General features: G+C 42.1%; 1 protein-coding gene across 4 annotated transcripts in view; it reads right to left on the bottom strand.

Moving 5' to 3' along the window:
- Nucleotides 1-16246, bottom strand: part of LOC138968882 (F-BAR and double SH3 domains protein 2-like) — a 110315-nt gene that overhangs the window by 24762 nt on the left and 69307 nt on the right. For all 4 annotated transcript variants that reach the window (XR_011456308.1, XR_011456309.1, XM_070341555.1 and 1 more), the window contains exons 4-8: nucleotides 12963-13048; nucleotides 7691-7835; nucleotides 1761-1897; nucleotides 1290-1353; nucleotides 181-309 (exon numbers count right to left, since the gene is read on the bottom strand). Coding sequence is in view for 2 of the 4 variants with exons in the window: in XM_070341555.1 (XP_070197656.1) it covers nucleotides 181-309; nucleotides 1290-1353; nucleotides 1761-1897; nucleotides 7691-7835; nucleotides 12963-13048 (561 nt within the window). In the remaining 2 variants the exon portion in view is untranslated. The remainder of the gene's footprint in view (nucleotides 1-180; nucleotides 310-1289; nucleotides 1354-1760; nucleotides 1898-7690; nucleotides 7836-12962; nucleotides 13049-16246) is intronic.

Genomic DNA, 16246 nt, shown 5'->3' with positions numbered 1-16246 from the left:
CATGTAAAGTTTGATAAAGATCTGTCTGGTGGTTTTCCTGGAATTGCTCTGCATACATACATCACCACCCTCCTCTCCATTCCTGGTCTATCTCAAACGTTTCGTCAAAACTTGACTAAATGTAAGAAGACAGACATACAGCAGAAGAGAAAAGATGAAGAGAAAGGAAAAGACACTGACTTTCATGAGTTCGGGAAGATCGGTGCTGTAGAAGCGGATCTGGTGTGCATTGGCCGCAGCCATTGTTAGAAGGTAGTCGTTGCGGGCCGCAGTCGATTTTATGTCACTCGCCTCCATCCTGCTGTGCAACTGAAAGACAGAAACATAAATGTCCATCTTGTGTATACTGATGTTATACTGAATACAGTGGAACATCTCTCCAAAGGTGTAGTATGTTGACATCATAATAAAAAGACAAAATGATGTAATCTACATCCGGGAGCTTGAATGTGGAGAATAAAGAAGCTGCATAGAAACCTCTACGTTGAATTGTTTGTGCAATGTGGAATAAATGTACACTACATTGGGGTGTGTACGTTAAAGATCCCACGATTGACAAAAGGGTCTTTCCTGGCAAAATTGTATAGGCATAGATAAAAAATGTCCACTAAAATACCCGTGTGACTTGGAATAATAGGCCGTGAAAAGTAGGATATGCGCCGAAATGGCTGCGATCTGCTGGTCGATGTGAATGCGTGATGTATTGTGTAAAAAATTCCATCTCACACGGCATAAATAGATCCCTGCGCCTTCAGTCCGAGTCTGGACATACGTGCGCGATATAAGACTTCATATAACTAAAATGTGTTTGCGAGTCTGTTAAACTGCGAACACTACAAAGACCACCCAAAAGCTGAAAAAACAAGGTCCTAAAAGGGGGGAGTCTTAAAGCAGGAGTCTTAATTCAGCGGTCTTAAAAGGTGGGCTCCAATGTACCTTTATTATGAAGTTTTATAGGTCTTGTGCTATTATGGACAAAAAGTACAAATGTTCAGAACAATTTAACTTCTAGAGGTTGTTTATGCACTAACAACTGCGGTCAGTTCATACATTACCGTATCCAACTTTCGTCACAGAACTTCTCCTGACAGAGTTGTCTTTCTTCCCCTCATACCCGTGTTAGCTCCATCCTCTTATCAACATTACATTTGATTACAGCTTACATGTTGATTACACACACACACACACACACACACACACACACACACACACACACACACACACACACACTCACACACACACACACACACACACACACACACACACACACACACACAAATAAATCCAACCTTGGCACAAGTCTTCTGAAGACCTGACATGGACTGGAACAGTCCTGTGGATTTTCTCTTGATTCTGAAATATGCAAGAAACAACCCGTCACAGAAATCTGTCTCATTTACAAATGTGAGGATGTGAAACTTGGTTGGAATCATGCACAGGTATGAAACACATACACAGTCTCCTTTTCTCTGTTTGTCTGTGTGTCTGTGTGTCATGTCTGTCTGTCTGTGTGTCTGACTGTCTGTCTGTCTGTCTGTCTCTCTTTTCCACAATATCTCTCTCTCTCACACTTTCTCTCTCCATCCTTGTCTCTCTCTGTCTGTCACACACACACACACACACACTCACAACCCCCCCCCCCCAACGCACACATACACACAAACAAATCCCCCCACCTCCTCCTCCCCCGTCACCCTCCATTCCCTCCCTCCCTCCCCCCCCCCCCCCCCCCCCCATCACAACAATAACCATAACCATACTTGTCTTCAGCTTCGGCCACTTTCTGTCTGGCGTCGTGGGCAGCCGCTTCCTCCACGTAGTATGCTTTCTGTGCCTTGACCATGTCCAGCACTGTCGTCCCGACCTCTCCGTGGATCACACCTAGCTGAGGCATCACCTGCACACAGCAACATCACCTGGTGCTCATTTAAAGAACACAAACGTGTCAAGTATGGTAAAGGCTATTAGCTGTGGTTCTTGTGTGTGTGTGTGTGTGTGTGTGTGTGTGTGTGTGTGTGTGTGTGTGTGTGTGTGTGTGTGTATGTGTGTGTGTGTGCTTGAGCGCGTACGTGCGTGCGTGCGTGTGTGTGTGCGGCCTCTCCACTTTACGTTGCTGGGAGACTGGGCAAAAGCTACCTAAGATGAACTTTTTACACACAAACAAGAATTAGTTGAGTATATAACCATAATGACAGACAGGCAGGCATGCAGGCAGGCAGTCAGGCATGCAGACAGACGGACAGACAGACAGACAGACAGACAGAGAAGATCAATCCACAAACTCTTTCTCTCTCTCCCGCCCCCTCTCAGTCTGTCTCTCTGTCTGTCTGTTTTAATTTCTCCTTCTCTCTGTCTCCATTCTCTCTGTCTCCATTTTCTCTGTCTCCATTCTCTCTGTCTCCATTCTCTCTCATATTCCAAGCTGTCTGCATACGATACTCTTTTCTGAAGATACCTAACAAAAGACCTGTACTCCCTCGATCACTACCCCCCCCCCCCCCCTCCATTGTTACCTTCATAAAGTGTTTCACAACCAACCCCTCTGCGATACTGCAACATTGCAGTGTCGTTTTGATTTAACTTTCCACACTTTGTATACCTTCTTTGTTGCACACGTGACAGGTAAGGCCAAATATTTGCTGTTATACAACTCTGCTACACCTGTTTTCACCTGTCTTTCAATATCTAAAGTTTACTCTGAGCAAGCAACCCCGCTGAGGGAGATTTAACACCTTGCACAGGTATGCACAATAAATGAGCTAGGTTCCCTCCAAAAATATCATGAGTCATCAAACATGGCTAGGAGTAAAAGGGCTGTGTAAGAATGGGGGTCGGGCATGGAGATATTAAGTTGTTACATCCCGCTACACAAGTGGTACAGTTGGTTGAGTCACACGACCGGAAACCAAAGACGCATGACACGCACAGTGAAACCCTCCTTTTAAGACCCCTGATTTAAGACTCCCTCCTTTTCAAGATCTCATTTTCTCACAATTTTTTTTAATTCGTAAAGGGGTGTTTCATTGTATTCGGAGAGAGAAAAATTGTGAGGTCTGGCCATACTCTTGCTGCTAGTAACAGCCCTTACGTCACTCGCACGCACTCAAGCATGCAAGCACGCACATCCGCGCGCAAACACAAACACACACACACACACACAAACTAGCAATACTATTAGGCCTTAACATAGCGTTTCTTCCAACAACCAGTCTCTTGTGCCTTTGGAGAAAGCCTAGTCTGCTAAAGCAATGAACCTGCATAAAGTGCCACTAAAGAACAGCTCCTTGACAAGGGAGAAGCGACAAGAGACTGATTTTGTTCACTTAAAGGCACTATCCTTCATGTGTACGTGATTATTCGCACCAAAACAGATCTTGTGCAGTACATGTGATATCATAAGAATATCCTCTCATCTAGACACATACCAAACACCAACACCATGACTGCTTGCTGTGGTGAATTGATATTTTTGATTTATTAATTTCCGTATAAGGCACCAGAGCCTTTTACGAAATCAATTCTTTAAAAAAAAAATTCCCTGTGCACAGAGAGCACCCATGCTGTTCATTGTTGGTATGTGACCAAGTGGAGAGCACCCATGCTGTTCATTGTTGGTATGTGACCAAGTGGAGAGCACCCATGCTGTTCATTGTTGGTATGTGACCAAGTGGAGAGCACCCATGCTGTTCATTGTTGGTATGTGACCAAGTGGAGAGCACCCATGCTGTTCATTGTTGGTATGTGACCAAGTGGAGAGCACCCATGCTGTTCATTGTTGGTATGTGACCAAATGGAGAGCACCCATGCTGTTCATTGTTGGTATGTGACCAAGTGGAGAGCACCCATGCTGTTCATTGTTGGTATGTGACCAAGTGGAGAGCACCCATGCTGTTCATTGTTGGTATGTGACCAAGTGGAGAGCACCCATGCTGTTCACTGTTGGTATGTGACCAAGTGGAGAGCACCCATGCTGTTCATTGTTGGTATGTGACCAAGTGGAGAGCACCCATGCTGTTCACTGTTGGTATGTGACCAAGTGGAGAGCACCCATGCTGTTCACTGTTGGTATGTGACCAAGTGGAGAGCACCCATGCTGTTCACTGTTGGTATGTGACCAAGTGGAGAGCACCCATGCTGTTCACTGTTGGTATGTGACCAAGTGGAGAGCACCCATGCTGTTCACTGTTGGTATGTGACCAAGTGGAGAGCACCCATGCTGTTCACTGTTGGTATGTGACCAAGTGGAGAGCACCCATGCTGTTCACTGTTGGTATGTGACCAAGTGGAGAGCACCCATGCTGTTCACTGTTGGTATGTGACCAAGTGGAGAGCACCCATGCTGTTCACTGTTGGTATGTGACCAAGTGGAGAGCACCCATGCTGTTCACTGTTGGTATGTGACCAAGTGGAGAGCACCCATGCTGTTCATTGTTGGTATGTGACCAAGTGGAGAGCACCCATGCTGTTCACTGTTGGTATGTGACCAAGTGGAGAGCACCCATGCTGTTCACTGTTGGTATGTGACCAAGTGGAGAGCACCCATGCTGTTCACTGTTGGTATGTGACCAAGTGGAGAGCACCCATGCTGTTCACTGTTGGTATGTGACCAAGTGGAGAGCACCCATGCTGTTCACTGTTGGTATGTGACCAAGTGGAGAGCACCCATGCTGTTCATTGTTGGTATGTGACCAAGTGGAGAGCACCCATGCTGTTCATTGTTGGTATGTGACCAAGTGGAGAGCACCCATGCTGTTCATTGTTGGTATGTGACCAAGTGGAGAGCACCCATGCTGTTCACTGTTGGTATGTGACCAAGTGGAGAGCACCCATGCTGTTCATTGTTGGTATGTGACCAAGTGGAGAGCACCCATGCTGTTCATTGTTGGTATGTGACCAAATGGAGAGCACCCATGCTGTTCATTGTTGGTATGTGACCAAGTGGAGAGCACCCATGCTGTTCATTGTTGGTATGTGACCAAGTGGAGAGCACCCATGCTGTTCATTGTTGGTATGTGACCAAGTGGATGGACGATCTAATCCTAGGTAAAAGCCTGACCAGATCTGAGAGGGTCAGGGGAACTTTTTTCACGAGGCGGAGTGGGCCTTTAACCCATGTAAAAGTGGCGGTTAAAATGGTGGCTTTGACGAGCAGCAAGGTGCCTTTAAGTTAACGAGTACTATAACGAGCAGCAAGGTGCCTGGTAACGAGTACTATAACTGAACCTCTTTTTTAAGACACCCCCCCCCCCCCCCCAATTCAAGACTCGATCCCTTAAAGACTTTCTGTTCATAACTTCTGTAAATTTTCCCCCATATCAAGATTCCCTGCTTTAAAGCCCTGATTTTCTCAGAATGTTGGAGGCAAAAAAAATGGGGGTTCCACTGTACCTTTAAGGTAACGAGTACTACATGTACAGGAACCTGCAAATTAAATGCCATGTTCTCACTCTGCCTATACTCATCAATTAACTTAAAGAGCTCATTGTTAGATCACTTTGAATTGGAAGCTAGCCACAAGGAGGCATTCCCTTGCCGATAGCTGAAGCATGCAACACAGCCATTCGCATGCAAAGTGGCATCAAGGACTCGTCTGGAAGCACCACTCACTTCCCGTTCGAATGACTGTTGCTGCTGACTAATTGACTCTCACTCCTGAGTGATCTGTGATGTCTACTGGTATCAGTCCTTTTTGCTCCTCTAAGAGAAAAGAGGGGGGGGGGGGGTGTCGAGAAGTAGAGAGAGAGAGAGCAAGAGAAAGAGAGAGAGAGAGAGAGAGGGTGTGTGTGTGCGTGCGTGCGTGTGTGTGTGTGTGTGTGTATGTGTGTGTGTGCGTTTGTGAGTGAGTGAGTGTGTGTGTGTGTCTCTTCCAGTCTGTCTATTAGTCCCTCTGTCTGCCTGTCTGTGTTTGTGTCATTATATCTGTCCGTTTCTACTTGGGTACACGCGTGTATGGATTTCAGCTGAAGGCTGTGTTTCCCCAAAGAGATCTTCATCTTCCACATTCCTTGGAAAAACCCCACATTTCCCAAGTCATTCATTCGCTAAACTGCATCATCTGCATTTCCGCTACACTACCCCTGTATCCATTTTGCTGGAAATCTAACGCAGTTCTGAGGCAAGACATCCATTTTCGCGCAGACAACTATCTTTTCCCCATCGGCAAACTCAGAATTAGGAAGAGACAGTCTGGTCAGTTAGAGAAATTAACCACGTACACACTGAAGGTAAAAAACTGCCGAGTAAGCTAAAACAAAATAAAAAATAATAAAAACACTAACAAAAACCTTTCTTTTCTTGTTTTTTTAACGCTGAGTCAGACTGGTCAGTGTTCTTAAACTCGAGCAAAGAGCTTACGAGAGAAGATAATGAGTGGCTAGGGGAGACGCAAGAAATAAGTAAAGACAGAAAAGAAGAGAGTGAACAAGAACAGGACAGGAAAGAGGAAGACAAAAAGAAATTAAGTGAGAAAGAGAGCTAAGGAAGAGAAAAGAAAAAAGGGAGAAAGAATATTAAAGAAAGAAAGGACAAATAGTGAGGAAGGAAGAATTGATGTTAAATGAAGGAATGGAAGGGACAAATTGCAAAGGCAAGAAAGAAACAAAAGGAGGTTAAAAGGGAGGAGACGAGGAAGCACAGAAGGAAAGGAAAACAGAGAGTTAGCAAATTGCATGAAGAAGAACACAAATTGGGAGGAAGGAAGAACAAAACAAGTTAACAAACTCAGAACATCCAAAAGAAAGAAAAAAAGAAAGAAAGAAAAGAAAAAAAGAGCCGAAAGAAAGACAGAAAGGAGAAGAAAAAAAAGAAAAAAAGAAAAAAAGAAAGAAAGAAAAAAATGTCAAAAACAAACAAACAAACAAATAAACAAAGTGAGACAGAAACAAAAAGTTTGACTGTCATAAAGGACCAACAGATAAACCAGAAACCAGGAAATCTCGAAGGTATGCAAATGAGTCTAAAACTGAGACCATCATGCAAATGAGCGCCTTGAGAGATGGTCATCATGAGAGAATGGACCGGAGAGGTGGTCAGATGCTCTTGTGGTCAGTAAATTGACTGGACAGCTTCACCGTGAAACACACAAACACAACTTTCTGACCACTGACCAGCAGGAGAAGCGACTTGCGTATTAAGAGTGACCGAGTTCGTTTTTTGGTCAACAAATTCATGAGTGTGTATGTGTATACATATACATTGTATTTGGTCATACGAAGGTTGTGTGGTCAGTATGAAGATTAAAGTAGCAGATTTCTCAGACAAAAGTCTCCATTATTACGACTTTCATCCGCTTGTTCATTTCAATGCTTGTTATTCTCTCAGGTGCCAGGAGAAAGGTTCCGTATAACTCTCACTTACTCCATTACACATGTTGTATGCATAAAGAGCGCTTCCTTCCCTTTGGTTATTTGATATCATAAAATAAATAACAAACTTTAAACAAAAAACTTGCAGCAACAACCAATAATCGCGCTATCCATGTGCTTGCGTGTTAAGGTGTAACCGCATTACTTCTGGCAAAATGGCTACGGCGGTGACACAGGGATGAACATGCATACCGTCTCCGAGCCATCACATAAAGTTGACCTGTGTCCGTCCCGGCCTGGATTCAAACCTGTGACCCGAGGATGAAGGGTCAAGTGCTCTACTAACCAGACACGTCCAACGAGTGTCTTGTGTTTTGAACAAGTACCTTTTTCGTAGTTTGTTGCTTGGCAGACTTGACTCCCTTGAGAGGCTCTGCAATTCTTTCTGCATAAATTTCCGAGGCAGCCAATCGGCATTTGGCCTGCCGATCGGACTCCTCCAGTAGATGGCGCCATACTGTCACCACCGTTCTGTAACACAAGGATGGTAACCTGTAACTCTTTGATCGGCTGACACAATCTAGCTAATTACTGTTGTTTAAATTAGATCCAGAAACAGATAGACTGCCAACGTTCCAAAATTCAGAATCAAAAAACAAGAAAGGTATGTTATTGGAACGTCTGATTATTGACAAAACAAAACGTTACTTTACATTAAACATTAAACGTAAACGTAACGTTCTGTTTTGTCAATAATTAAATGTTCCAATCACCTACAATTCTTGTTTTTTGATTCTGTTGTTTAAATGACTACAGTGTTTACAAGCCTTTCTTTAGATCCCCGATTTAGGCGGCCATGAAAGTCTATTTTCCAAGAACGCAGAAGAAGAAAAAGACCTCCGGAATACACTCTTTCTCTGTTTTTCTCTTGAACATTTACTTCCATATTAAAACTTCCTCCCCTTCGTCTGATTTCTGGGGGTCTTAAATTAGGGGTGCCACTGTACTCATCAGGTTGTTGATATGGATAAAGCTGAAAGCGTTGTTCAGTGTCCATGACAGGCAAAAGCTTCTAACTACAAACTGAACCTCAAGTGTTCTGTGTTGTCGATCAAAAACGTGAAATGAACATTATGTGTTCCATGATGTCTATGAACATGAACATGGATTAATACTCTTCGATATTCTTCATGACAATGTACAGGGTGACACAAAAAAAACAGATCTATCCCACCAAAAGTTTAATATTTTCTGAAATAATCAGCCGATTCTTTTATTTTTTCAGGTGAGCCAAGCTGAAATGATGTTCTAACAGCCCACCAAGTTTGAGCTTCAAGATGTCATGGACAACGGAGCATAAGACATTTATAGTCGAGGCCTATTTTCGGTCGAATTCTATCCAGACTGGTCAGCCGCAGATGTGACCCAGAGTGGTCCCCCTATTCACCGGACTTGAACCCCCCAGATTTTTATCTGTGGGGGTACCTCAAGGACAGGGTATATGGCAACAACCCCCAGACCATCCCTGATCTTAAGGCAGCAATAACAGCAGCTGTAAGAGCGATCCCACATCTGCGGCTGACCAGTCTGGATAGAATTCGACCGAAAATAGGCCTCGACTATAAATGTCTTATGCTCCGTTGTCCATGACATCTTGAAGCTCAAACTTGGTGGGCTGTTAGAACATCATTTCAGCTTGGCTCACCTGAAAAAATAAAAGAATCGGCTGATTATTTCAGAAAATATTAAACTTTTGGTGGGCTCTGTTTTTTTTGTGTCACCCTGTACAATGAACATCTAATTCAAAGTTAGAAGGGGATACCAAGCTCTTCATTATTAGAATGACACATATGATTAAACAAACTAAACAGATGAATAATCTGTGTTCAACATCACTGATACAACGAGGTGCCAGATAGAACATTATTTGTTACTACAATACTTGAAATTCGTTTGCCACTCAACACTTCATAATTATCGCAAACAATGTTAAAAGTCGGATTACTGAGAGTGTTCGTTAAACACCCGCCAACATTTCTAATCTTAAAAACAAAACAAACAATCTATCTGAAAATATTATCGATGAATTAATGTATTACGCACATGAAGCATTATTTCTGTAAAGCAGATTGCTATTAGCTTAATAACAATGGTTTAGTGTTACGTTAGTAGTGATAAAACAGAATCAATTGATTTTCACATTACAAACTAAATCAATATGATAGTGCTCCCCCCCCCACTCTCACTCACTCACTCACTCACTCACTCACACACACACACACACACACACACACACACACACACACACACACACACACACACACACACACACACACACACAGATATATATAAATGACACATTTTTGGCTCACGTAAGTGTAGCCTATGCGATGTTAACTTTTGTCTGTCTGTGCGTGCGTGCGTGCGTGCGTGCGTGCGTATGTATGTATGTCTGTGGTAGAAACTTTAACATTTGACTGAACACCGAAATACTAATTTTACCTGGTTATTATTCAAGCAACAGCTTCAAAGTATTGAAGCAATGATCAACATTTCGTCGGCACGTATGTAGTTAAAGTGTGTATCCAAAGAAAACGGATGGTGGGGGTTTTTTGGGGGGTAAAAACAGCTGACTGGTTTGTGTCGTGTGTGGTATGTGGACCAGGTCAGGGGTCAAGGTTAGGTCAAATCGCGTGAAGGATTGTGGTATAGATACAGTTATCACCGAGCTGCAGTTCGCCGATTCGGAGAAGACGACTCATGATTTCACATTGTTCGGTTTCGTAGCTTCAGAAAAATAGATAAAGAAGATACCAAAGGAGATTTCCTACAGGTTAATCTGCACAGCGTGTTTCCAGTGTCTGCGCGAGGAAGCGCTGTCGAAAGCGCAGTGTCGATCTGGCCATCTGGCAGTCGTGTCCCCGTAAGTAGGCTACAGACAGACAGATCTAGATCTAGTGTCTCGCACTCTTGCACCGTGTCACCTATGCTTACTGTGTGTGTGACGGAGTGATTGAGTTTGTGTTACTGTTTGTCGATTTCTTACGTGAGCCTTGAAGGCTTCGCCTCTTGTTTGTTCAGTTTTTCATGCAGTATTCATGAATATTTACAAAAAATGAGCATGCTTACAGAAATAAAAATGGTTAGAAAAACCATAGCTAAAATGCTGATTAGACAAACTGATGATCATGATGATGGCTATGATGATTAGAGACATGAATATGAAAGAATAAATGAATAAATGATGATGATGATGATGATGATGATGATGATGATGATGATGATGATGACGATGACGACGATTATGATGACGATGACTATGATGAAAGGTAAAAGATGAGGGCCCCAAAGGGTTTAAAATCGTGATCGTGATTGGCGTTTTTTGACCTTTCTGTGACCGTGATTGGCGAAATTTCCATTTCTGTGATCGTGATGGGACTTTGCCCGTGATCCGTGATGACAAAAAAAATCAAGTCTCGTGATCGTGATCGTCATTTGTTTTCGTGATCGTGATGGGCATTATTGCAAAGCATTTTATTTTCAACGTAAATTTTTTCACAGCTGTATCACTCTATGATCCTCTACTCGTCAAGGTGTTTGTGATCGTGAAAACAAAAATCAAGGTAACTGTGATCGTGAAAGCTAAAATTTCCCTTCCCGTGATCGTGATGATACCCCCCCCCCCCCCCCCCTTTGGAGCCCTCAAAGATGAGTCTGACCAAAATATGCGACAAAGGAGCGCACTGATGATACGAATACAAAGTTACAGTAACATTTTACCACATACTTTCCAAACAGTTGTTGTGACAAGTGCAAAAACACATACACACACCACACATACATGCACACTTCTAAAGTGAAACAATTCCTGTAGTAAAACAAATGCAATCAGTAAAACCAAAACACGCTAAACAAACCATCCAGGGGGGGGTTTGGGATTGGATTCAAGGGAAATAAGGGAAACCCCTTATTCTGTCAACTAAATGTCAACAGCAAAGCAATCACTAGGTGCTCAAACAAACAGGTGACAAACAAATGACCAATGGTAATCTCACTTTCAACCAAGGATGAAAACAAACTGTAAGAGAGCAATGCACATATATCAACATTCATTTGGTCTAGCTGACTTGTAACAAAAACACGTTAAAACAACTAGGACAATTTTGTGAATTCTGTATTTCAAAGCAAAAACGAAAGCAATCACAAAACACGTAAATAACATTTTTTTTAAACCACAAAACAAAACAAAAAAAGACAGAAAGAAAAGCCAGTCAAGATCCAAAGAAAATACGACAACCACAAAATGCAAAAGAATGCAGTGAAATGATATGACCACAAAACCTTTGCAGAGTAACTTAGCTCAATAGTGAACAGAGAAAAACAAGTATCTTACAAAATATGATACATTTGACATGTGAATAGAAAAGTTATACACCATACCTTCCGCCTGTGGGTCTGATAGTAAGATAAGTATTTAACGTGAGCAAGGAGACACTTAATTAAATGCTTTTGATAAGAATGCATGCAGCTGAATACAAGATCGAAAGAAGAATAAAGATCTTTTTGGAAATCTTGAACTATTTTCACTGCTGACTTAGTATTTGACAAAAGCAATATGTTTTTCTAGTAACAACAAATACAGTCAAACTAAAATCAGTGTACTTGTAGCAGATATCTGAGAGCGTCTAATCAAAAAATAAAGTAGAAGTTAATGATTTAACTAACAAAATGTGAGTTAAATAAATCAGCACAAACACACTGCTGTTATATATCTGTATTGAACATTGCTACATTCAACATGTTAGCGACTAACATGATTAAGGTTATTACCAAACTGCCTGTGGTTATGAGAAAGGAATGCATGAGCAGGCCTAAACACTAACATTTCAATGGTTACGTCTACCTAGATGTGATCATGGTTGTTATTGGAGTGTGTGTGTGTGTGTGTGTGTGTGTGTGTGTGTGTGTGTGTGTGTGTGTGTGTGTGTGTGTGTGTGTGTGTGTGTGTGTGTGTGTGTGTGTGTGTGTGTGTGTGTGTGTGTGTTTCTTTTTTTCTTTCATAAAAGCATACAATAATTCACGATAGAAGTGATTTTATACAAACTGCCAAACATAGATTAATTAATATCAGATAAGCGCCCTTGATTCTGCAAGGCAGGCATAGTAATACTTTTACAGTAGAGACAATTCAGTCAGAGTTACCTGTACACCAATGTAATAACCCTTATCAACAGTGACAAACGTTCCCCTATTTCAGAACCAGCTAGAACACAGGAGCTCATTTTCAAAATACAGTAAGATTTAGGTACATTTTACAACTATTGATCTTAATTCATCAAGTGCAACCTGAGCATACACAAATGTATTGATTATGCTTTTCCATTACATAAGGCTGGCTCCCACATAGTTAAAATAAAGAAAGCAACAACAAAAAACCCATACATGTAAAACCTACAAGATATTCAAAGTGGTATTATATTCTTTGATACAAAACGTGTTCAGTTTAATCTACCCTTCTAAGTCATTTCAACCCCCGAAATATATCCAAGTGAAAAGGGCTGCCTGAGAATATGATAGCTGATTACTGTGACAAGTTAAACAGATAAAGGATAAGCAACATTGAAAATAGCTAAGAATGGTGGGGATAAACAGACTCACTTGTGTTCAAGCCCGTCATCACTGGCAATGTCGGGCTGTGCAGGAAAGTCTCTCTTCAACAACTGTGTTGTAACTTTAAGCAGACCCTGCGACACAGAAGAAAAAGAAAATTAAAATAAAGTAAAGCATCTTTCAACTAGAATGACAGGCACTAAAACGAATAAATAGTGTAATGTTCTGCTGACACAGAAATGTAGAAGTAATCAATAAAATAAAAACACACAAAAACACAAAATAACATCATTCAGTCGGATTTAAAAAAATGTTTTTTATTCAGAATAAACATGTCATTGCAAATATGAACAGCGCAATTTGCAGAGCGAGAGATAAATAACACGAAGCAGAAATAAAAAGCAATATGGGGGATCGGGAGGGGGGAGGGGGGGAGGGAGGAGAGAGATGCAGACATGTATACAGAAAAAGTCAATAAACCGGGAACAGAGATTGCTTCTACAGCAACGTCCAACTCGAAATTGCAGAGCGTAAGAAATGTTCTTGGTGAAATCCCTCAATTCCAACCTCCATGTTCCATGTTTATAGAGAAAACATCAAAGGCAGGATGAAAAAGTATTCGCTGGAGTTTCTGACCTATGAACGCTTCAACTCCCTTCAAACGATTTATTCATGCACAATTTCTTCAACTGTCAAGCGCTGTAAAGATAACCTCTTGACCCCCCCCCCCCCCCCCTCTCTCTCTCTGTCTCTCTCTCTCTCTCTTGTTCATGCTCTTTCACCGATCAAAGAATTCCGATATGAATAAATTCCCGTATTGTACACCAGTATATTCTGCTGTGCACCCCCCCCCCTACACACACACACACACGCACCATCACCATGCAGATCTCTAAAAAACAAGAAGGGCAAAGCCCATACGACTCACATGCTTTACACATTTTTCCTACCAAAATACATGTGACCTTGACCCAAGGTCAAGGTCATCCAAGGTCATGCAACACAAAACTGTTAATTCAAGACATAGGAAGTACAATGGTGCTTATTGGCTCTTTCTACCATGAGATATGGTCACTTTTAGTGGTTCACTACCTTATTTTGGTCACATTTCATAAGGGTCAAAGTGACCTTGACCTTGATCATATGTGACCAAATGTGTCTCATGATGAAAGCATAACATGTGCCCCACATAATTTTTAAGTTTGAAACAGTTATCTTCCATAGTTCAGGGTCAAGGTCACTTCAAAATATGTATACAATCCAACTTTGAAGAGCTCCTGTGACCTTGACCTTGAAGCAAGGTAAACCAAACTGGTATCAAAAGATGGGGCTTACTTTGCCCTATATATCATATATAGGTGAGGTATTGAATCTCAAAAACTTCAGAGAAAATGGGAAAAATGTGAAAAATAGCTGTTTTTAGGCAACATTTATGGCCCCTGCGACCTTGACCTTGAAGCAAGGTCAAGATGCTATGTATGTTTTTTGGGGCCTTGTCATCATACACCATCTTGCCAAATTTGGTACTGATAGACTGAATAGTGTCCAAGAAATATCCAACGTTAAAGTTTTCCGGACGGACGGACGGACGGACGGACGGACGGACGACTCGGGTGAGTACATAGACTCACTTTTGCTTCGCATGTGAGTCAAAAATGATTTAAAAAAATCCCCCTTACTAAGTTATGCCCCCTTGAGACAAATATACAACATCAGGTCTCAAAAGGTAAACTAATTTTAAAATGGAGGCAAATTGCAAACGTTAGTTACAGAACATCAATCAATCAATCAATCAATGAGGCTTATATCGCGCATATTCCGTGGGTACAGTTCTAGGCGCTCTGCAGTGATGCCGTGTGAGATGAAATTTTATACGGCCAGTAGATTGCAGCCATTTCGGCGCATATTTACCTTTCGCGGCCTATTATTCCAAGTCACACGGGTATAGGTAGACAATTATTAACTGTGCCTAAGCAATTTTGCCAGGAAAGACCCTTTTGTCAATCGTGGGATCTTTAACGTGCACACCCAATGTAGTGTACACGGGGGGGAGGGTTCGGACACCGAAGAGAGTCTGCACACAAAGTTGACTCTGAAATAAATTTCCGCCGAACCTGGGATCGAACTCACGCTGACAGCGGCCAACTGAATACAAATCCAGCGCGCTACCAACTGAGCGGTCATGCAGAACATGTGGTAAACTATGGTCTTAGAGAGGTGTGGGGAGTGTTTTAAAATGGAGGCAAATTGCAAACGTTAGTTACAGAACATGTGGTAAACTATGGTCTTAGAGAGGTGTGGGGAGTGTTTTAAAATGGAGGCAAATTGCAAACGTTAGTTACAGAACATGTGGTAAACTATGGTCTTAGAGAGGTGTGGGGAGTGTTTTAAAATGGAAGGAGGTGGTCTGAATAAAGGATGGAGGAAGAGGGGCACTGTACTTCAGGCGACATTTCATCTTCCACAACCGTATAAACTCTGAATAATTCCATTCCCTTGCATCTTAAATTTAAATTTTGCGTTCCTTTTCTCCCCCAATTACGAATATTCAAATGATAACACCTCTTTACAGCCGGTGATCCATGCGAAAAACAAAATATGAATTCCACAAGTCCCTGCTCTCTGCTTCATTTTCTTCCCTCTTCTGTTGTAACATTGCATGCACTGAGAATCTCTACCTAACACCGTCTCCAACTCTCCAGGTCTTCAAGTAGTTCAACCAGTTTCATTGTACTATATGGGCAACGTTTTCTCAAATTCTACACCCCTCCCATCTCTCGCACGCCTTCCTATTCCCATAATTACCCAAGCAAATTAAAAAACAAATTTGGGTCGATTCAAACATGTATGCAATAGAAACACCGTCCTATCTCTTTGCTACATCCCCCCCACCCCCACACACACTCACACACACCCCTTCCACTTCTCAAGGCCACACATATTGCACCAACACCCCTCTGGTATTTAAACAATTGAACAATCCCCCCTGAAACCTCCCTCCCTTTATCCCCTATTCCCGCAGATCATCTCCAAATAAATGAAAAAAATCATTTTCATTTTCAAAAACGCACAATTTCACCCACGCTCCTTCTCTCTTCGAGTCCCAAGCTAATCTTCTCCGCCATCACATGCTTCCTTACAAAAATACAAAAAGTTGAAACATATGTTCTCCATATATTTTCAAGCAACAGATGCTCTGTTTTTACACCCTTTCTCTGTCTCTGTCTGTCTCTGTCAGTCTCTGTCTGTCTGTCTGTCTCTCTCTCCCCCTCTCTGTCTCTGTCTCTATCTCTCTCTCTTTTCTGTATGCAACAGCTGCAGGCAGTTCAAAC

This window comes from Littorina saxatilis, linkage group LG6, assembly GCF_037325665.1.
Source record: "Littorina saxatilis isolate snail1 linkage group LG6, US_GU_Lsax_2.0, whole genome shotgun sequence".
NCBI classification, from domain to species: Eukaryota; Metazoa; Mollusca; class Gastropoda; order Littorinimorpha; family Littorinidae; genus Littorina; species Littorina saxatilis.
Note: the sequence above shows the minus strand (reverse complement) of the source record. Positions and strands in the feature narration are given on the sequence as shown.